General features: G+C 48.0%; 1 protein-coding gene across 8 annotated transcripts; it reads right to left on the reverse strand.

The window, feature by feature from the left end:
• Positions 1-418: 418 nt before the first annotated feature.
• LOC115347511 (eosinophil peroxidase-like) lies at positions 419-22,629 on the reverse strand. 8 transcript variants are annotated; one of them, XM_041126917.1, is made up of 14 exons: positions 20,995-22,629; positions 19,854-19,928; positions 18,154-18,247; positions 17,062-17,237; positions 15,412-15,535; positions 14,055-14,184; positions 12,725-12,931; positions 11,409-11,724; positions 8,768-8,928; positions 6,662-6,908; positions 6,093-6,263; positions 3,584-3,821; positions 1,716-1,939; positions 419-631 (listed from the first exon to the last, which is right to left on the reverse strand). In XM_041126917.1, the coding sequence occupies exons 2-14, from the start codon at positions 19,924-19,926 to the stop codon at positions 609-611; spliced, it is 2,184 nt and encodes a 727-aa protein (XP_040982851.1). In that variant the 5' UTR covers positions 19,927-19,928; positions 20,995-22,629; the 3' UTR covers positions 419-608. The 8 variants fall into 8 exon arrangements, with proteins under 8 accessions (XP_040982851.1, XP_029884847.1, XP_029884846.1 ...); XM_030028987.2 differs by having other exon boundaries at positions 18,154-18,238; positions 20,796-21,051; XM_030028986.2 differs by having other exon boundaries at positions 20,796-21,051.
• Positions 22,630-22,844: the final 215 nt, after the last annotated feature.

Genomic DNA, 22,844 nt, shown 5'->3' on the forward strand with positions numbered 1-22,844 from the left:
ACAATGAGAAAACAGCTTTCTTCCATGTGGACAATTTCTTCATTCCATATTTAACCAAAACCTGAAACAGGGCATTTTAAACAAGTCTATTTGGGGTGCATGACAGGTATTTCTGCTTCACTCAAAGGCACCGTGAAATCAGTATATTTTCTCTGGAAACTGAAGGATGTGCTTTTTTTAAACAAAAAAAAAAATGGAGAGCAAGAATAAGCAGTCATTCCAGTGCCCCAATCTCTTTCTATGTAGGTTGGAAACTTTGAAAGGAGGGTCCAAAACATGTTTTTGACAGTAAAGCTTACTGAAACACAGAGTACGTGAAAATGCCGAAGCCAGCAGCTGGTTTGATTGGGAGTCAGCTTCTGGATAACTCATTTTGCTTTGCTTTGTGATATTGAGTGATTTGCACAGATCTGGGACCTCTTTTCATGAAGTTCTTTTATTGCTGGACTCCATGTCATGGAAAAGGCTTCATGCAAACTAAATTGAGCAAATGACAGCAACCATGTCCAAACATTTCAGGCAGTAAAAGCATAAACACAGTAAAAAATAATAATCCACCTCAGCAGCTTCCCAAATCTGGACTTCTGGGGAATCCTCAATGTTCAGCATTAGAAGTCACCAGATGCTTCTTCTACAGGACATAAAAAGCAATGTGTTAACAAAAGAGAAAAGGACATGCCACAGCTCCCTGTTATCTTGTGTGATTTATTTCCCCAGGTTAACCTGGAACAGAGGGATCGATAACTTTGGTATTAGTCCTGATTGCTCTAATGACCTCTGGGGATCCCTCCTTGACTACAAGATCCTACAGGTCTCACTTTTTCTGACACCTTGAAGATGGCATTTATGGTTGCGCCCTGCCATACTTTCAAGCTGATAATCCCACAGCCCTGCGGAGAATATAATGAACCATCCTCACAGAAAGTGGGAGCTGACTGCAGATGGAATTGTCTGAGCTCTTAATGATTGCTGTTAGCTGCAGAGGTTTGCTGCTTCTCACAGCCTGGATATCATCATGAGAGCATGGCAGGGCCTGACTGTCAGAGCAAAGGAAATGCGATGCTTTGTTACAAAAAGGCATGGCCCTAAGGCACTGAAGCAGCCTACCTTTCCCAGGGGAGAGACATTCTTTCCTACATCTACTTCCCAGGGATTTCAGAGAGCATTTAGGAAGAAAAGCATTAAACCTCATGAATTTTACAAATCCTGAAGGCCGCTGAGGGAAATACTGTAAATATAGGCAAAAACTTTCCTAGAGACATCAAACACCACAATCTCTTCCATAAAGCAGGAATCTCTATCCAAGTGCAGAGCCGCTTTTGGCCTGACTAGGATGTGCTGACAGCCTGCTCAGAGCTGTGCAAAAGACAGACCAAGCACCTAGACAGAAAGACCAGCCTCCCCAATCCAGGCATCACCTCCCTTGCAGAAAAGCACAGGCATCAACAGTGAAGAGCTAAACTGGAAAGTCTGTTAATCAGAAAAATCCCAGAGCAGTGCACTTAGCTTGATCTTGCAATCCTGATGCTAGAAAATCTGTGTGCTGGAGGAGCTACTCACCGTAGGCCTGATGAAATGGAGTATCTAAATGTGTGCTAGATATGTACCTGGCACATATGTTCAGACCTGGGTTAGACAGCTCTGCTTTAGAGCCTCAGGGTCTGGTTATCTCACATGTTTGCAGGCAGGAACTATCTGCTGTTTGAACCTTATACCTTGCTCTGTAACTTCCTCAGTCCTCTTTGACTTCCAGGCTCTGAGGTCCAGCTTTGGGATCTGGCTGCAGCTCACAAAGCCACAAGGGTATCTGTTAACCTGGAAGATATGTCTCGGTACTTTAGAGATGTGGGTGTTGTCACATATTATTCGTGACAAGGAGATTTTGGCCAGTGAAGAGCGCTGCCAAGGAGTGAAAACCCCTCTGCTCTCCCACCAAAACCTGCAGGAGAAAGAAGACAGCACAACAGATTTTTGCCTTCTGGCTTCTTCACATTCAAGACCCCTGCAACATTATTTCCCATTAACACCAATAACACATTTCTTTCACTAAGAACAAATTTAAATTTCTGTTATCTAAATCAAGAGCCCTGACTTACCAGCTGGATAATTTAACTTGCTTTTCTGACATGGACATATAATAAAGATGCAATTGAATTAAAGCCTTGCGCTGTGTTCCCTCAAATGAAGCAAAGGCACCCTCTTTCAAACAGAAAACTCTGCACATACTGTACACAGACTGGTTATATCCACATGATTGCCATGCTGGAACCAGCCCTATAACTACTCTCCTTAAAAAAAAATGGGTTCTTGTATCCTGCCATAAGAATAGGATTTCTAGATGTGCAGTAGACTGTTTGCCTTTAAGCTCCCAGTACTGGGTTTTGAGCTCATAGTAAGTCTTTCAAGGCAGAGAAGTTTCCCAGAAACACTGCTCATGATCCCATTTTTCAGGCAATATTGCTAGCAAGTACAGGGACCTTGCTTCAGAAATGCAGCTTAAAATGGGGCATATAACTCACTTCTGCTGCTGATGTCCCTAAGCAACTTCAAGAAGAAGGAGGACTTTAGGTATGTTGAAAGCACAACATGGCTTGAATGATTTTGACTGGCAAGCAAACCCCAACCCACCCATATCCTGGTGCAAGTGAAGACCAAACACTGCTACATGTCAGACCACAGGGTTCCAACTCAGAACCAGGGTGGAAAGGAGAAATAGTGAAAAATCATCTCTAAGACCCCTGAGAAGTGCATAAGACACTGCAATAGTGCAAAGCTGTGTATTGCAAACTCAGGAGATGGAAGGTGGACAGATGTTTGACTTTTGCAGGGCACAGCAGCCCAGAAGGAGCAGTCCCACAGAGAGGGGACAGGGATGCTGCTAGTGCCAGGGAAGCAGCTTGGGCTGAGCTGGGACTTAACCAAGAGAGAACAATTCATCTCTTTTACTCCCTACAAAGTCCGAAAGTGTGTTAGTCCTTCAGCAACATCCCTTGGTCTGCAGGCAAATTTTCAAAACTACCGAAAGCATGAGCCACCACATCAATGGATGCTGAGAATCTACTGTCAGTGCAAGCCATTTAGGCTGATTAAACCTGACAGCTTTTTTTCTAATTGGTGAAGTCAACCCATCTAGATCCTGGTTTTCCCACCTTTAGAGCTGTACATGTTTTTCTTGTTAAGGTATTTAGATGTTTCCCTTTGCTGGAGTGAGCAGCCGTTTGAACACAGGGTAACATAGGACTCCTTGAAACCACTTATCTGAAGGAGGAAAAGAGCTCAAACGTTCACATGGGGTGTGAACCATCACCACAGAGAAGGGCAATCCAATTTGCACAAGTAGTGATTGGCAGTGAACAGGCTGAGAGTGAAAACACTTGGCTGGGAAGTGATCTTAACCTAGGATCTCAACCATCATCTAGACGGGGAATAAGAACATCACCAGAAAGGGAAAGAAACATTTGGTGGAGTAATGAAAAAAAAGCAACAAACAACTGGAACAGTTTCCAAATCTGCATAAAGAAATCTGCATAAACTCCATTCTCCCTCTGTCCTTTGGTGTTTGAATACCCAGCTCCTCTTTTACCTGTCCCCATCACGAATGTTCCTGAACTGGGTGCCAATAAGGCAAGCCATGAGAGGCCCAACTCTGCCTCCATTCACAAAGGGCTCTGCAAGTGCCCCAATCCAAATGTCAATATTCTTTGGTCTCCCATACAGCTGTATGAACTTCTTTGCCAAACCATGATTCCTCAACACTCGAGCAAGTGTCTTCAATCCGGAAGGTTGTGAGAGCCCACAGAATTGTCTCCAGGAGTTATAACCTGCAAGTAGTTGGGTATCAGAGGAGACAGATCAGTAGTGTGTTTCCCTCTCCTGGCAAGATTTTTTTCCTCTTTTTCCCAGAACCGGGGCACAGGTAGGGTCCCAATATGTTTAAAACATTTTTCTAAATTTTTCTATATTTCTGTTAATGCCATCAATTTTCCACTCCTCCAGAGCCAGTTCATCCTGCCTGGCATTTCAATGCTGTTTGTGGAAAAGCCATGTCTTTGCAGGTGATCTCTGCTAGTGGGAGCTGCTCCACCACCTTCCAGTACCATTTTGCTGTTCCACTCAGCGGCAATGCAGGTGCCTGTGCACAGGCTCCAGAGCCATGGTGTGTCTCAAACAACCTCCTGGTGATGTGACCAAGGAACTACAGGAGACCCACAGCCTGCTGAAGCTGCAGCAGAAACTCAGAGGAGCAATCCCAGCGCATTTCAAATTGCAAAGGAGACCTGTGTTCAGGTACCTGATCCTGCATGTGCTGGGACTGCTCCTAACCTTGTGCTGTGGGTGCTCAGATGAAGGGTCTGGGCATGCCTAATGGTTGCCTCATCTTCACTGTGACCCAGGAACCCCAAGGGAGCTCAGAGAGCATACAGTCTCAGATACCTTCAGACAGACCCACAGGAGAGAGGTCCTCACAAAACTCATTGATGTTGCCTTCATTGAAAGTGAATCTGGACAAGATGTTGATGCTACCTCTTTCTGTACAACAGGATAGTGCCCAGGTACCTCCCCACAGCTGGTCTCACTTGTGTCCCTGTCTAGCCACAGGGACAAGCCATCCCACACTGCAAAGAAAGGTCTACATAGCCCAAGTTACTTCAGGTGGGAGAGGGCCACCAGACTTTGCCAGCTGGACTAATTTTTCTGTACTGCAAACAGCTGAAAATCCACTGAACCACAACTGGTGCATAATTCTGCATCTTGGTGGAGAAGGCATGTACCCAGCAGAGGGCAATCTGCAACTCGTTGTCTTATCAAATGACCGCTTAAGTAGAGGAAAAGTCTATGGGGCACTAATGTGTTCTCCTACCTGCCAACTCAGTGAACTGTTAGGTGCAGAGATGAGATGATGCTGCAGCAGCATACATCTCTGCTGTGAGCAGGATGTCTGAAAACTGGGGAGAATTCAGAGAAAAAGATACAGTATATGGTGCCTGGATGACACCACTATCAAACAATCTAAGGAGACTGAGAATTTGCTTTATCAGAAAAAGAGTTAGGAAGCTTTTTCAATCTTGCTATACTGTCATCACCTTCACAGGTTGTCTAATATCAAGGAGTACAGTAGCACTCAGGGGTGGGCTGAGACCCAAAGGCTAGAAGCTAAACACAAATTCATACTAGAAATACATGTCAGTTCCACTGCAGCAGATCAGCAGTCAAAGCTATATATTCAGGATTTGTGGTTCAGATCAGGTTCTGCACAATAGTGTTCCTAGATAAAGCATGGAAAAATGGTAACCTTCTGTTGCAGCAAAGGCAGAGCGATCCTGTGACCTGACCATGCACCTGGATGTATTGCAAAGCCTCTGTCTGGGCTTAAAACCTGTGAATCGGCATGCTTTTCATCACAGTTTCAAAGTGAGCCCTGTTGCATCTCCCAGGACGTTACTGACACAGCAGCTCCAGGCAGTACATCATCCTTATGACACTGTTAGGCAACAACACATCCATGAGCCAGTTGTAAAGTCCTATCAACAGTCTATTTCTCAAGACCATCTTGCAATGCCATTACACTGTTTTTTGGATCTTGCAGAGCCCTGAAAGTGGTTCTGACATGTTTGGGGTTTTTTTTTCTGGGACACAGTTTTTATAGAATTATGGTGAGATTTTCCTCACGCATTGCAATCTGCCCTTCCAGTCATGTGTGGCTGGGCTGGACCACTATAGATGCTTGGAGAGAAGCCACGGGGGACTTCTGGCCCTAATTCCTGCAAACTTGTTGCTGAACTACTTTCCCAATTCTGTCATTTGAACAACAATACAAGTAAGTCAGTTACTGAGCACTTGACTCTGCTCTGTACAATGCCCCATGTTCTTCTAGCCGTGTGCCACGTGTCTCCTCCAGCTGCAGCCAGGCTCTGACTTCATTGCTCAACCTCCCACCTACTTATCTATGGTTGTACAGAACTGATGAAAAGGTTTGGGAAAGGGTAATTTCAGCCAAGCATGGGCTGGAGATATTTCTCAATGTTCAATCACAAGAGTGCCTGATTTCCACCTGTTTTTCTTTGGAAGCTCTGCTCCCACAGCCAACTTACCCGGGAGGCCATGATCTCTGCTACGCTGCATGTTAAGTGCGGGTAAATCAAACCCAATCCTTTCGATCTGCTCAAACATCCGATCCCGGAGCTCATCCACAACCATTTGCTGCTGTGTCATCAACTTGGCCTGATTAGCCATCAGGCTCCGGAGAAAGGGGTCAATACCACCTGCAACAGTTACACAGGGACTTGTGAGCAGAGCAGGGTGGCAAGTGCGTGCGTAAGAGGCTCAGGAGAGCTGAATGCAGCTTATATTTAATTATAAGCTTCTACTACAAGAGAATCAATTTTCCTGCACTTAAAGAATTAAAAAGAAAATACTTCGAATAACATTCTTAGAGTGTACAGCAATTAAGCAATCAAATTGCATGCTTCATAATAAGATGGGCTGCATTTGACTGCAAAGAACAGCTATGTTGGGAAAAACTCTGTCTGGTAGTAAAGGTCATTTAATACATTTAATGCAAACTGCTTTTAAGTTTGGCTGAAGCAGGAGCTCATCCAGAGAGGGCAGAAAACGCCGAACAAAATAAACTTACACTGCAGAGATGCAAGACAGGCTTTACCTTCTTTAACAATCCTCCAGACAGCAAAGAAGGCATTTCTAAGTTGAATTTTGGGACCTATGGACTTGTAATTTTGATTTAAGCGGTCAACAGTTGGGGGAACTGAAGCATGAGCAAAACGAAAAGCCAGGGTGAAGACATTGGATATTCGAGGATCCACAGACTCATTGTAGCCCTGGTAGCGAGGAATCAATCTCCGGAAACTGGTTCCCAACAGAAGAGGCAGGTAGTCCCTGTAGGTTATAATCTACTAGGGAGAAACAAGGAAAGTGTCTATAATTAATCACTTGGCCATCAGTTTCTTTGGGCAAAGTTATTGTTCATGTCTCAAACTACAGGAGCTGTCACACTGGACTTCTTTGATGGGATTTATGTAGGAGATTTTGCTAGCACAGATGTGGAGCAGAGAGACTCCCCAGGGCCAACCGTTCTTTCACCTCATCAAACCTTCACCCAGCTGCTCTGGCAGTCTGGTGAGGATCCTTTCTGGCACTGTTGAGTGACATTTCTGTTTCTTTCATTCTGTAGCCTTGGTTCAAAGCCTCTTCTGCACCTGGCCTTTGTACCATGCCACAGGTAGTGCAGCTCCAGGCACAGAAACAGGCACTGCAGGCCACTGCCTGGGCTCCTGGTTTCTCCAGCCATGCATGGTGGGATCTCTACACTCTCTAGCAGTAATGAGATTTGCATGAACATGCAGTGATTTGCATGAAAATGCAAAGTGGACCTAACTTCTCCAGAAACATCAGGAAGCACAGACACTGCTCGTGCCTGACCCATGCTCATTCTCTGCCTGTGCACTGGGATCTTCTGCCCTTTGGTGCTGAGGACTTGGCACTCAGGTGTCCCCAGACATGCTCCTCCCTGCCTCAACATGTTGGCAGGTCAGAGCAAGATGAAAGTCTGCCAAATCCTCCCAAATATTCCCTCCTTGTCCTATAGGTAGAGGCCATTCCCATCAGCCTGGTAGAACTGCATTTCCTCCTCCCTCCCACCCTAAATGCTTCAGATGATGAAGAAAAAGTCAACAGTGTTGGCACAGATTATATCAATACCCACAGGCAGCTGTGTTAGTCCTCCCATAGTAGAGATTTGGAACCCTGGTCTCATGTCTCCTTGAGATATTGAAGAGACTGCGCAATATAATTTAAAAAATCGAATTCTGTGTCAGTAGGTGAAAATGTCTTAATTGTCTGAAAATTGCAAGAAGATCAAACCATTGATCTAAACATGATGATGGAGACAATGCTTTTAGTACAATTGTTTGAGTCTCTCCACATGGGCTTACCCAACATGTTTATTCAACAATACTATAATATTTAAATTGACAGTTTTAAAAACTTAAACCTTTTGATATTCCTGCTTTTTGTTTGTTTGTTAAGCCAATTAAGAAGACAGGTTTCCAATCAGGTACGACTAAGCACTGCCTTTGGAAACCCCATGTCTTCTTCTCTCATAGGAGCCGGCCTTTTCTGTTGGCTGTGAAACCTCATCTGGCTTTGAAGCTGGTTCTACTCCAAACCGTAGGCTCAACAAGAGACCTTGAGAGGTCCCTTCCAAGCACAGAAATATTTCTGTGACCCTAGGATCTCATTCAGGGTGAAGTCTGTGGTGCAGCACAGTCCTGAGGGGCTCTTTGCCCCAAAGCAGAAAGGACAGAGGAATGCCGTGGCTGGTTGCACCCACTGTTGCAGCACATGGGGCTTCTCGAGAGGACGAGACTCACAAGCCAGAGGAATTTTAATCCAAATCTCCAGTACCATTTTTATCCTGTACCAAACACTGGTTAGAAAAACTTTTCCTCTGACTTTTCTGTCCCCATGTTTCTCAAACAAAAATGTGCGGTTAAAAACCCATCAAGCAATTTGGAAATTAAACAGTAGAGGGACATCAAAGATTCAGGGGGGCCCCTCTGTGCTTGTTATTTCAGCTATCACCATGTGATTTTGCTTTGGACGAAAGGGACTGGTGGAAAGAATTTGGTCACTTGCACCCCAGAATACTGCACCCTTTGGACACCCCACACTAACACAGCCCATCACGTTAATTCTGTGAGACTGCAAGACAAGGCAGCAGACTCAGGACATATGACATTGTAGCTGGTACCTGGATCATGGCACCCAGGATCTTTCGTGCCTCCTGGTAGAGCTTTTCTCCATTCCAGTGGGGATTTAGTCTCTTCAGCCCTCTAGCCAGGCGGTTGTGCTCCCGCAAAAAGAGTGTGTGCATGCATGCCAGCTCCAGCATCTCGTTTGCTCGAGAATCACCTAGGAGTATCACAAGTGAGCAGACTTGTACTGCCAGTGACCTGCGTGTGCTTGGCTGCTTCCCACTGGAAGGAGGCAAAAGTCACATTGGGAAGCATGCACAGAGAAATTTTTACATGTCTTAATATCTGCATTGTGAAGAAGATGGGTAAGAAACACACGGGAGGAGAAGGAAACCAGGGTTTGGGCCCCGAGGCTTGGAGAGCACCAGTGAAAAGCCAAATTTCTGCTTGGCAGCCAAGATGCCACCATGGCTGCGCTCAGCATCACAGAGAGATAGCGAAGGTTTTTTTTAAAATAAGGGCTAGGAGCATTAACTTAAGAAGCTAAATACAAGTAGGTGTTCTCCAGACTCCCATATAATTAAGACATTCTCACAGCTCAAGTGAAGAAATGAAAATGGGCAAAGGGAAGTCAGGATGGCCAAGGGAGCTCTGAAAGTCAGAAGGCATCCTTCAAACCAGTTGAAACTACGGCCAAAGCAAGATGACAGTCACAATCAAGCTCTCTGGTGGGTAAAAGTAAAAGCAAAATGAGTCACAACTTGAAGGAATAAATTACAAAGAGCATCACAATGAAATATTAAATCCTTCTTCAAACATCTACTGCAGGAAGCCCAAGAGCAAGCAGGTGATGAGAGTATAAAGAGGCACTCAGAGAAAAGTAAATATGTCGTATTTAGTCCCCTAGTCCCATAGTAAATAGAGGGATTTGCTCTTGCATTCAGCACAGAGCCCTTTTCATTTACTGTCAAAGGCTGTCTGTAAGAGACTGCGGAAGAAGAAACAAAAGAAGCACTGTGAGGTTTCCTCTAGCAGAATGCATCCACCCAGGGCTTCCAATAGAGCTCCAGTAGGAGATTACTGAACCCTATTAGGCAACTGCACACATAAAATTTCCCCAGTTCTCAGGGACCGGAAAAGTCACAAATAAGACGCTGAATTTTCAAAGGAGCTTCCGAGCCAGCCTGAAATGTTCACTATAAATTCATTGATGGCTATGTACCCAGCTACGGAACAGCAACTGCTCCAGCAGCCCCTAGCTGTGGAGTCCTGGGGGCTGAGAGCCCACCCTGGGAAGCATCCAATACGCCTGCCCGTTCTGCTTCACACTGGGCATCTGCCTTTGGCACAGATCCTGCATGGTCCTCACCAGGGAGAGACCTGCATGGAACTGGGGAAGAAGCTGAAGTCAGGGAGCAACAGATGGGACAGATGGAGAGGTATAAGAGGCTGAAGGAAACATAAAATACCAAGCGCTTAAAAGGAGGTCACTGAAGGATGACACCAAGCAGAGCTCTCACACCAGTCCCACCACGAGGTCCTGATGGTATTCAAGGACCATGGGGATGTTGTCTGGAGGAGTTTGGGCCAGATATGTAGGGGGCCAAGGGATAGAAATCAGCTCCACAGCTGATGAGATCTGTTGTGCCCTCAAGCTTTCTCTGGCAGTGCCATGAGCAGCCTAGTGTGGCCAGAGCCAGCAGAGTTAGCCAGGAGGTCTTAGTCACCAAGAGACAAGAATCAGTGAGTGAGACACTAATTCACAAGGCGTATCAGAAACACCCCTCTCTGGGGTGCTGCAGGCTTGTGGCAACATCTTGGTCCTCACCAGCAAGGGCCAGGGAGAAGGGACCAATGCTCAGGTCTCCAGGTCAGTTATTTTGTCTCTGTGTGCTGGGGACAGGAGAAGACAGCAAACGGCAGCAGATAGGAAGGTTGCAGTGGCTGTGCAGTGTTTTGGCTGGAGGTGAGGTGTGGCTTTGGGAGGCTGTGCCCAGGACAAAAGGAGGGTTGAAGAAGTGGTCAAGAGGATACCAAAAGCATGAATAAGGATAAATGGAGCAGGAGGTTGTCTTAGTGGACTGAACGCCTATGCTGATGTCCTGGCCGGTGTGCTGCCAGTGCACCCCCAGCCTTCTCAGTGGTGGGGACACATCTTAAAAGGTCACCTTGGTCTGTGGCCAGCCTCATTCTCGGTCCAGCTGGGATCTAAGCTCCTCTCACAGTGCAGCAGATGCACTCATGTGCAGCAGCACGTGCAAATGTTTCATGAAGGTGACCCAGCCCAGCACCAACACACTTGTACCTATCCTGATGGAAGAGAGACAGCCTCCAAATGACAAGTATGGACAAGCCATTGCCTTCTGGCCAGTCTGCTCTTGCTGCATTTGCTTGGCTCCATCGTGGCACTGGTTCCCAGGTCACCTCCAGCAGCCCCATGTGCTCTCTGGGCCCTACACCAGAGCTGCTGAGAACAGATGAGGCAGCTTCACCCCAGGCATACAGTCACAAAGAAGACTTGGAGATGGTGAAGACCTTTCTCCTACCTAGCACAGCCTGTTTCAGTCTTTCATGATGTTTTGCTATGCTCCATTTTTTACTTAAATAAGAAAAACAAGCAATTAAAAAAAATGAACTAGAGCTGGTGGAATTGTTTGCTCTGGATTTCAGGGTTAGGGGTGCCAGCACCCAACTTACCTGCAAGAAAGCAAGGGATTTTAGCTTCTCTGCTGACTGTAAGACAGGGGCTCTTCTGCATGTTGTTAAAGGGCATATATGCCTTCCCCTTATCAGTGAAATTCTGGTTAACAGCCAGCAAGCCCAGCTGGTTGGTTTGATCCCTCAGTTTGTTGGCCAAAGGCACTTCACTGCCGTACACCATGCTGCCATCAAGAAAGGAGGTGAGCGCGTTGATCTGATCTCGAATTGCTCTGCCGCTGGTACAAGCAGGAGCTGAGCGGAAGAAAGGAAGGCAATCTCTCGTGTTTTTAATTCGTGGGTCATTGGGTGGGATCTGCAGAAAGATAGAAGATTAATTCATCACCAGTTCAGGGGTGCAGAAGCTGCACTGTGATACTACAGCCATAAGAAATGCTAGGCAGGAGCCATTTCAAAGACAGTCCCCATGCTAGGTAGTGTGGAGATCAGTCATAAATCCCAGATATAAAGGGTCAGATTGACAGCAGAGATGCCATTTTAGGAGTCCAAGTCCCAAATATGCATAAAAGCCTGGAGATGTCTAAATTTCCATACACTCTTACAGATACCTAAACTTTTTTCCCTGATATATACATGTTAGATTGAATCTTTAAAGCTCAGGTGTTCCTATCTCATGTTGGAGTCTAGTGTCCATATCTACATTGTGGACTGTTGTCATCCAGAACTTGTGACCCTGCCTGCATTCTCAAATGCATGTTGGGCAAATACTCAGTGATGCTCCATCCCTTTGCAGTTTTCCTTGAAAAGATATACAGGTAGATGGGAGAGCCAGAGCTGCAGTACATCTTCAAAGGCAGGAGAGCAGGGCGGACATGTACATCATTAAGCATTTACTGGAGTGGAGACTGCAGTGTGACTATCGTGCTAATGCCTTAGCCACTATTGAGAGATGCTCATCACATCCTTGCCCCCTGCACTACTGAGCATTTAACCATCAAATGGGTATGGATTTGCTGCGGTATTGACAGCCATCATCTCCTATCTTTGACACATTTACTATAATCCAGGCTTCATCCATGTTGCCTTTGCACCATACCTCCAAAGCAAAGCCATATCATTGAGGGAGATGGGTAAATGGTTGGAAATGGGGGAAAGACAAGCTGTGACTGTGCCTGACGTCTGGGGACAGCCCCTGGGACCCAGCACTGTCACCTTACAGAGAGAGGTCTGACCCCTTGGCCTGCTCTGGGAGGACGTCCCTCCATGGCCAAGGACCGCGAGAGCCACCAGCATCTCCTGGTTGGAAGGTAGGTACCCTCTCCCTCTCTTTTCTGCAAGAAGAAGGCTGGCTGTACCTTGATGGGAAAGCAAGGGGGCTGCTTGGCACAGCTGGTGTCACAGTCCACCTTGCCACTGAAGGTGACTCTGGCTGGGGTGTCTGGACTGAAGTCCAGGTCATGGTCAATAAACTGGCCCCACTGCATGAACATGAGTGATCTCTGCTGGTCCATCCTGAGCTGCTCGGGGGGGAAGCGGACAATCTCGTTTGACACTTTTCGAACCTGCAGGGGATGAAGGCAGAACATGTGTGACTTGTATGCATGGGTGCATCAGTTCGTAGGGTCATCAGCAAAAATTCACAAGGTATTCCTTAGACTTCACAGAAAAAAACCTAAATCTCTGTCTGAGTTGGAAGGCATTACTGAGTGCCCCCTGAGCACTGCATTTTTCTGGCTCTAGCCAGGTTTCTGAGCCTCTAGGCCAAGAGTATCCCTTGATGGACATATGGAAGCAGCTAAGCAAGACCCATACCGAATAGCCTGGGAAAGGGAGGCAAAAGATTTTAAAATACCACTTTGAAATAGAAGTGTGGAAAAAAAATAGTGTTTGGGAATTTCTGAAAGTTATCTCAGTAAACTCATTCTAGCAGGACACACTCCCAAAGCCCTCTTCCCTTCTCATCCCTTCCCCATCTATCACAATTCCACCACCAGTTCTTCCTTCATGTATTACTACAAAAAAATTGGTCAAAACCCTGCTCAAGCCCTGACACTGTGCTGTAAAGCAGGGTTAGGAAGTACAATGAAAGCATGAGCATAACATACACAACCAGAAAATCGCAGAGCTCCTCATCAGTCCTGTTGTTGCACCAAGCCCAAGTGACCAGAAACCACATCACAGTGTCCTTGCTCCTGTCCAGGCACCACAAGAGCCACCTGCACCCCCACAGATCACCCCACCCATGGACCTACACACAGAATTTCTAGCTGGATATTTTTTATTCTGGGAATTCACTTGTTCATTTTATCCTCTGGCATATTGCTTTTCAGGAGACAACCAGCTTCCACAAATCAAATCAAAAAAAAGGTGAGTAAATTACTTTGGCTTAAATGCACTTAATTTAAAAGAAAACATTGTGTAATTCTTTCTTTATGCCGCACTTCTGCAGTAATCAGATTAATTTTCCGTTGCTGTTCCTGAAAGCATGGGAGTTAGAAAGCATTTCTGTTAGACCACCGTGGAGATTCTCCTGTGATCAATCTGAAGCTGGTGAATTTAACTTCCTCCTCATGATCACCACCATGCCAGTTGGTGGACATGCACTTTGATGCCTGTGATCTATCCAAGGACTGGCAATCCCTAAGCCCTGATACTGCATTTTCAGATGACTGTTGCAAACATTACCAGTGGAAAGGGGAATCCAGAGAAAAGCTTTCCTTCTGTCCACCCGTGGGGGACTGACACGCCATCCTCATATTCTGCTGGCAACCATCTGACCAGGGCTCTGTTTGAAGCTCCTAGTGATGGGTTTCTCCTGTCAGAGTGGATGGAAGAACAACAAACTGTTAGTGTCATTAGGATCATGGCAGGGCCAAGAGCTCATGGATATGGAGAGAGACAGGAACCTTGGAATGGGACAACATGGCGATGTACAATGGTTAGGGAGCTGCTGCAGCCCTATGGGTTTGGTGCTATCAATAAGCCTCAGGTTTAATAATAACAACAATAATAATACACACCAAGCCTCAGCTTCTATCAGGCAAGAACTCAGGTTGCTGGTGATTCCTTGTGTCATCCAGCCTGAGGAAGGACCCTCGACCTCAGACCATGGGTGAAAAACAAAGGTGAAAGCTTAACGTCAGAGAAAAGGGGCAGAGACTTATGCACCTTCATTTCACAGAAAGACGCAGCTTGATGACAGAGACCCTGGGCTGGAGAGTCAGTCCCCAGCACAGAGCTATTCGCATTTTGATCCAAGAGCTAGTTCATGTACAGTACCAAGAACCCTTGAAGCAACACTGTAATTAAAAGCTCCACACATCTAGGAAACAACACTGTGGGCTGTAAAACCCTAAAGAAGGCATCTGTCATGGTTTAACCCCAGCCAGCAACTAAGCACCATGCAGCCACTCACTCCCTCCCTCCCCACCCAGTGGGATGGGGGAGAAAATCAGGAAAAAGAAGCAAAACCCACGGGTTGAGATAAGAACGGTTTAATAGAACAGAAAAGAAGAAACTAATAATGATAATAATAACACTAATAAAATGACAACAGCAATAATGAAAGGATTGGAATGTACAAATGATGCGCAGTGCAATTGCTCACCACCCGCTGATCGACACCCAGTTAGTCCCCCAGCGGCGATTCCCGCCCCCCCCCCCCTTCCCAGTTCCTATACTAGATGGGACGTCCCATGGTATGGAATACCCCGCTGGCCACTTTGGGTCAGCTGCCCTGGCTCTGTCCTGTGCCAACTTCTTGTGCCCCTCCGGCTTTCTCGCTGGCTGGGCATGAGAAGCTGAAAAATCCTTGACATTAGTCTAAACACTACTTAGCAACAACTGAAAACATCAGTGTTATCAACATTCTTCACATACTGAACTCAAAACATAGCACTGTACCAGCTACTAGGAAGACAGTTAACTCTATCCTAGCTGAAACTAGGACAGCATCCTACATGGATCATCCTTGAGGACGTGGGTCTAGATCTGCTGAAGGAAGACCCATCCATCCATCCTTCTGTTGACACAGCCCCCTCACCTGTTGTTGCACTCGCCAGTGATCGTTCGGTAGTGGCAAGAAGCGCCACAATTTATTTTCTTATCCTGCTGGTCACAACCACTTGCCTTGAAAATCATCTCCAGCTGAGCCGGCGTCAGCAAGTCTGCCAGGTAACAACAGAGAATAAACATACAGGAACATACTGGCCCTGCTGGGTTTGTAGTGCCTCCCAGGCTCAGGAAAAAGTTTTCCTTGTACCTTTGAAATGGTTTCTTATCACAGTATCATCTGGAAGAGGACAAGGAGCTGTCATTTAAGGTTTTCCTGCTCAAAGATCTGCTGAGGTTGCTCTCTAGAGCAGCAGATTGCTTTTTCTGGTTTGGAAAGCATTAAACCAAACAAAGCTGTGGTCAAATCTTATTTATAATTACATGTTTGACCTGTGCAGCAGCGGAATTATTTTCTAGCATTAGCAATACTTTTTCCTTCCTCTCCCCTCCCTTTTTATCTCCACCATAAATTGCTAACAGCTACAGTCATCCTAGTGGTGTGTTACAAGATTTTTTCCCCCTGTGAAGCAGCCACCAGTGTGTATCACCACTGTTCAGAGCTGCCTGGAGAGGAAACCATCAGGTGGCTGGGCAGCACAAGGGGATGCTGGCTTTGCATTTCCACTGTGCAGCTTTCCCCATGCATGGGAGATAAGTTCAACCAGCAAAGCCTTCTTGGCTATTGCTGCTAGCACACCACGTCCTTCCTGAGTCCCTTGGAGGTTTCATAGTCACGGCTGCCACCAACAGTTTGGGCCACAGCATGGTTTAAGAAGCCACTGCTGCTTCCTGGGCAGGCAGATGAGAGGTGGTACCTGTGTGGTCTGGCAAGTCTCTGGAGCAGTGCTGGAGCATCACTCCTGGATGGAGGGGCTGGAGCCGAGGCACAGTCAGCCCTGCCTCCCTCTTCCCTCTCACCCCATTCTGGAGCAATGCTGGAGCACCCAATGACGGATGTCTTGGCCTGCCAGTGCTTTGCTGTAATGCTGGGGATCCCCATGAGTTCATCTTTATATGGCAGGAGCCTTCCCCGTGCCTCTCTGAACTGTTTCTCTTACTGGCCCTAATTTGCCTCCTGCTCCCAGCAAACTGGTCTTGCCGGGAGGCCAGGACTGCCACTTCATGGAGGACATTGCTCCTTCAAGACACGTGCTGAAATGTCCCTTCACATTGCTCTGTTCTCATTCTCTGTGCCTTTCTCACAGCATCCTGCTCCCAATGCAGAACAAGCTGGCAGTGACTTTGGCTATTGCTTGCTGAAGTCTGGCAGAAAAACTACTTACCGTGGGGTTGAGCTATTGTGAGTCGCATCCTCTGTGTTTGCTCATTCCCTACTCAAGCAAAAGAATATTATCTAGCAAGGTCTTACAAGCTTTGACCCATTGGTACATTAACCACTATATTGCAGAAAGAACCAGGGAAGTGCACAAAGCACTTTCATTAACCAATAAACCCCCAAATAATTTTTTAAGATGGAAAAATAACTCAGCTTTTCCTCACTGCAGTCATGTGGGAGGGATTTGAGTCATGGCCCATCATAACCCCCTTTCATTCCCTCCTCCCAAGCCCCACAAAGCCCCAGTGACCAAGCCCCTTATCCTCCTCCTCTGCCTTCCTCCCAGCAAAGTGAGATCCCTACCTGTGACATTGAAGTCCCCCCTTACAGCCCATTGCAGCTTCTCTTTGAGGAGGGTCAGTGTGGTTTCCATGTAATCTGCAGCCCGAACAGCAGCCCGAGTCCCTGCCACTGGCTGTTTGAAATATCCCAGAAGCTTTACTGGGGCCAATGCATCATTCTGCAGGTGCTCCTTTATGCTGCAAGGAAGAATAAAACAAAATCTGCAGGACTGAAATGGGGCAAAGCCAAGAGTCCTGCAGGTTATCCACCGGAGCGTCGGGCACCCCAGCTCTCCTGGTGTGTTACTAGTCTGAATTGCAAACAAAGGCAGAGTCATCTACCTCCCTGCACGGTAGCTGGAAGAGACCAGGGCTGCTCCTGCCACCCTCGGCAGAGGAGCAGAGTGAGTTGCAGGAAGGGAATATCTTAAATTGCCCAGCTCCACCTGCCAGAAGACAAATCTTAGGTCTTTACATCCTTGAGGCAACCAAACATCACTCAGCTGTTACGCAGCTCATCAATGTGTATGGGTGCCAGTCTCCACCCAGAGGTCCCAAACATCTCCAAGTCGCCCTGTCTTAATGCTGCTGGAGCCCCCTCTCAGATGGTGGGGTCCCTAGGCCGGCGAGGGGTTTCAGAGGATGGCTACTGAAGGAGGGTATGTATGGGCTGGTATGAAGCTGTATGCTCCCAAACCATGGTGGCAAAAGCTGGGGTCTCCTGGCAGATCCCACAAAACATCTTCACTGCAGCCTATAGTGGTTTGCTCCCTCCATAGGAGGGAACCACTAGAAATCAGGAGGAGCCTGTGCTGGCTCCAGTCCTCCTTGGAGTATCCCTGAGGAATGAAACAAAGCCAAGCAATACTGAGCTGGGAGGAATGGCATGCATGAAGGAGGACAGAGTTACAGCTCTTAGTGACCCCATAGACTGGAGGTGTGGTGTAAAAACAGGGTGAAGGCAGGCAAAATGCCGGATTACAGCCCAGTGTGCTCCCGGAGGATCTCGCACCCTTGCCCTCTCTGCCGGAGAAGGGAGAAAAAGCTGGTGGCGCTGCAGCGCAGGCAGGGCACGCAGCGTATGCCGGGAGCTGAGCCCAGTCCCGACTCTTACCGGTCGCGTGTGTGCTTGTAGGCTGCATCCACCAGCTGCTTGGCCTCATCCACGCTGCTCAGGAGGGATGCGTCTGGCAGCTGCTCTGGCAGATCTCGGTAAGGGATAGGAAAGAGCAGAGGTGAGAGCTCTGCCTCCCACCTAGAACCATCCCTGTGCTGCACGGGGGTTCTCTTCATGCCTCCAGCACCCAGGGATATTGGCACAGCAGTGCTGGAAGTAATTGCTGCTGCTCGCTCTCTAGAGATATCTGTATATACATATATTCCTCAGGGGAGTCTCAGAGAGTCAATCCCAGGCATGAAAAGTGTATCTCCATCAGTGAAGGCTTCAAATAGCCACCATGAGAGATATAGGCATCATCCCTCCTGCTGTTTCACAGGACAGCAGTTGCTATTTCTTCAAGGTATTTTGCAACCCCAATTAATGTGATTCATCTTACTTCTACACCTCCAGCCATAGTTGCCTTCAGAGAGCCTGCACAGATACTCTGGCTGCCATGACAAGCATTAAGAGCTCTAGTCTGCGTTTTTTCTCATCACTGTCTTTACCCCCCCACTTTTTATCCTAGGTTGGTTATAGCCACGTTACCAATACACCTATGGTGAGTTTGGGTCCTTCCCCCCAGCACCAACTGGCCAAAGCTCATATATATCCCCCTATACATCAAGGCAGAAGGGTACGCAGCCCGATTTCCCCACTGCTTTCCCCAGTCCATCCTGCAACCTCCTGCCACCCTCACTGCTCCCCCTCCTGCTCGGGGGAGCTCCCAAAAGTGAATCGTGTCCCCATCATCTGCTGGCTGCGGGTCACAGAACAGGAGGGGACAGCCCCTGGTGGGCTTCTCTGAGTGACAGCATTTTCTACAGCTTCTAGGGAAGAAGAAAACTTCAGAAATCAGCACAAAGGAGATAAATATCTCCTAATTCTCCCCAGATTCTTTAAAATATCTTCCCTGATCAACCCAGAGTTCACCTCTTCGACAATCTTGGTGAGAGAAATTATTGCCAGGACCACCATTTGAGACAAATGAAAGAAAGCACTGATCCTTCAGTCATGTGCTTTCCAGAAGGATTTTACATTGCAAATTAACAGGCAGAGGTCTCCATATGTTTTGGAGCAGTGATTCCGGGCTGGAAGAGCACCAAGTGACTGCCCCATCCCCAAACTCCACAGCCCCTGATAGCTCCAATTCACCAAATGCTGCAGCAGCCAAAGCGAGTTCACTTCAGAAAGAGACAATAATTCATTCCTCACTTTGAGAACAGGAACGACCCCCCCTGAGAAGAGGGGAGTTTAGTTTTCAGCCTCCATAAAAAATAGCATGAAGGGAGTGAGTGACCTGCCCACTGCCTGCACTGCAGCCCCCAGGGCTGAACCACACTCTCCCAGGAGAGGCTGTGCTCACCCCTTTGCACAGCCTGCAGGGAGGGAGACCGTTGTACCATGGGGATAGAGCAGTTCCCAGAACTGACCTCTCCTTTAACATGATTTTAAGAAATCAGACAGGATGTTAACTGATAAAAACGTGAAACAGCCAGGATTGCTGTCACAGTAGATACAAACTGACTATACTCCTTCCGACACCTCTTCAGGACTTTGCTGCTTACAACAGAATAATTCAGGCTCTTCTAGACTTAACTTTATCTTTCCTACTCAGAAAAGACCCTGATCTGCAAAACCTAAGAAAAAGACAATACCAAAGGAAGAAGATACAGATGCCTGGAACAGGCTGAGGATCACCAGCAGCCCCAGGAAGATTTCTGCCTTCATCCCTGCAAAGAAAGGCAAGAAGTGAAGAAAACCAAGAATCTGTGGATCTTGCTATGTGTTGGAAAGGTCAGTGCCCACACTGCTGATGGCATGTGTTAAGGGAGCTCAGAAGGTGTCCCCTTCCCAGTGCAATGCTCCCCAAGAGCGAGTGTGCTGCCAGGGATGTCCTTGCAGTGGCACATGGAAAGAGAGCTGCCTCCTGTCCCAGGGACCTCAGGCACTGGTGGGAACACACTGCTTTGGGACTGTGGAGGCAACACAAAAGGGAGCAGGGGGTAGAACACACTGCCAGTGCTGCAGGCAGGCAGCTTGCCAGGGAGCCCGGGCAGCAACATGGAGCATGCAGGGAGTGTTGGTGCATGGGGTTAGAAGAGCTGGAGGGGAAGAGGGATCAGCCAGGGCAGCATGGGAGGTCCTCTACACATAGACATTTGGGATGATTTTGCCCAAAGCTGATGCGCTTAGCTCCCAAGGCTGCTCCAAAGCAATCAGCTTTATCAGCATATGCCCAGAGCTGTGGGCTGTGCCTACTGCACATTGCTTAGCACCCACCACGGAGCTGCCGGCAAAGGTAGCCCAGAGTCCAGCCTAAAATGCTGAGCTAAACCCATTCCTTGTGCAGGAGCCCCCAGCAGCAGCAGCAATGTGGTCGAGCCACATCCTCGCTGTGCTCCAGCTGTGCTTGGTGCCAGGCAGAGAGTGGCTCTGCCTGCCCTGGAGCAAGGTGGGGGAAGCCATCACACAAGCAGTGGGAAATGCAGACCTCAGCTGGGTGCTCCAAACACAGCCCCAGCCCCTCCATCCCCCACCCATGGTACAGAAACAAGTGCTCCATGAAAGCAAAAGCGTGCAATGGGCCAGGCTCTCACCTGCGATCTTCTGCTGTCCTTACCATGGTCCCCTCTGTGCCTGCATTTTTATCTGCAGCAGGGTGTTATCTGCAGCGGGTGCCCCAGCGGGGCTGACCCACAGGGCTTGGAAACTCCCCCACGGGTGCATGAGGCCAAGGCAGTGCAGCACCCACCTCCCACCCCAGCTCCCTAGCAGGGAGGCTCCTGTTGCACCCACCTGAAGACACAGCCTGATACTCAAGCAGAGCTTCCCCAGTTTTTCTGGGGGGGAAGACGCAAGGCAGCACTTTGCCATGCTTTGAGAGTCTTCACTCCTTCTGCAGATGTCTTACAGGGACAGGGTTCCTTCCCCCATGGTGCTCTTCATCCTTTGCTGCTCTTAGAGGTTGAAAAAGCTGTCTTCATATCCACCTACGGAGGCACCACCTCTGAAGGGTGTCTGCTTTGCTCAGCCCTCCCCATCCCACCTCCCTAACCCACCCTGCCCCGTGTCTCTGTTGTGGTCTGGAAGGGTCCACGAATGCTGCTCCTTCTGCACTTCCCTGCATAGGCAGGAGCAGCAAGAGGAGGCACCTGGATGATAGTTTGAACAGGCTTCACCAATCTCCAGCTGCTGATCTTAAGCACAGGACAGCTCAAGTAGGATCTCACCCTTGCCCAAACTACTGTTGTACTGGGAGCTCATCTGGCAAAGTATCACCTCTTCCCCTGGCCACAGCCCCTCTCCCTGCCCCAGTGCAAATCCAGCTGATGGTCAAATCCTTGGTGTGTTACAGCTGAGCCAATGAGGCAGGGTAGTGGCATACTGCTGGATCAGGCAAACGATGTGCTTGAACAAGCTGGTGTACAGAGAAGCAAAGGAGCTGCTCACCAGCGCTGTTCCTCAGCTCACTCCTAACTAATTGCACCTTGCAATTGTGTTTTTCCTTCTGTAACAGAAACTCCTTGGTTTAGCAGCACAGACTGAGAGCACCCAAGTCTCTGCCGCTCTTCCCCCAGGGTAGGTTAAATGAATGTCTATTAGCTGAACTCTTCCCTGTGTGGGACCCTACAGGAACCGCAGTGGTTGTACAGTGCCTCTAGCAGTGACTCTGCAGGTGTCCCTGTCCCTGAAGCTGGGGTCCTTGCAGGTGGAGCCGTATGTTTTGACACACTGTCTTGGTCCTTCAGTGCTTTAAAGAAAATCTGCAAAGCAAATTGCAGATCTTGCAGTGAGTCATAGGTGAGGCTGCACCTGGAGCACAGGTCCTGTTTGCAGACCCCTAGTCCAAGACAGGTTTTGACAAACTGGAGGGGCTCCACCTAGAGCACAGAACATATGGGAAAGCTGGGTTTGGTCAGCCTGGAGGGGAGAAGGCTGAGAGGGGAGCCTCACTATTGGCTTCAACTATCTCATGGGAGTGCTATAGAGCAGATAGAGCCAGTCTTTTCCAAAGTGCACAGTGAAAGGACATCAGAGGCAATGGGCACATAGTGCTGCAAAGAAAATTCCCATTAGATGTAAGAAAAACACCCATAAGAGTGGTGCAGTGCAGGGACATGGCCCAGAAAAGGGATGGGATCTGCATCCTTGGAGATAGCACTCACTTGAACAAGACCCTGAACAACCTCCTCTGGCCTTTGAGGTAGCCCTGCTGAGGGCAGGGAGGGGACCAGAGGCTCAGGAGGTGCCCCCACCCCACACCTTTCTGTGATCCTATGAGCTCAGCGTGTTCGAAAGAGAAGCAGAGTAGCTGCCTGAGCTGCCACCATCACCAGCTGCTTGCACAATAGCAAGCACAGCACTGCTCTTGTGCAAAGGGGGAGAGCTGGCAGGTTTCCAAAGCCATTATCTGCATCTTTCATCTGCTTGTCCTGGTTTCAGCTGGGATAGAGTTAATTGTCTTCCTAGTAGCTGGTACAGTGCTATGTTTTGAGTTCAGTATGTGAAGAATGTCGATAACACTGATGTTTTCAGTTGCTGCTAGTAGTGTTTAGACTAATGTCAAGGATTTTTCAGCTTCTCATGCCCAGCCAGCGAGAAAGCTGGAGGGGCACAAGAAGTTGGCACAGGACACAGCCAGGGCA

The sequence above is a fragment of the Aquila chrysaetos genome, chromosome 10, assembly GCF_900496995.4.
Source record: "Aquila chrysaetos chrysaetos chromosome 10, bAquChr1.4, whole genome shotgun sequence".
Taxonomy (NCBI): domain Eukaryota; kingdom Metazoa; phylum Chordata; class Aves; order Accipitriformes; family Accipitridae; genus Aquila; species Aquila chrysaetos.

Bases quoted from the DNA above. Each gene is read 5' to 3' on its own strand.
- LOC115347511 (XM_041126916.1), bottom strand. From the start codon at position 18,332: ATGAAGAGAACCCCCGTGCAGCACAGGGATGGTTCTAGGTGGGAGGCA. The intron at 15,536-17,061 runs GTAGGGATCTCA...GTTACCTGGCAG, and splicing joins GGGGGACTTCAATGTCACAG to ACTTGCTGACGCCGGCTCAG. The intron at 632-1,715 runs GTATAAGGTTCA...TATGTCCTGTAG, and splicing joins TGAGGAAGTTACAGAGCAAG to AAGAAGCATCTGGTGACTTC.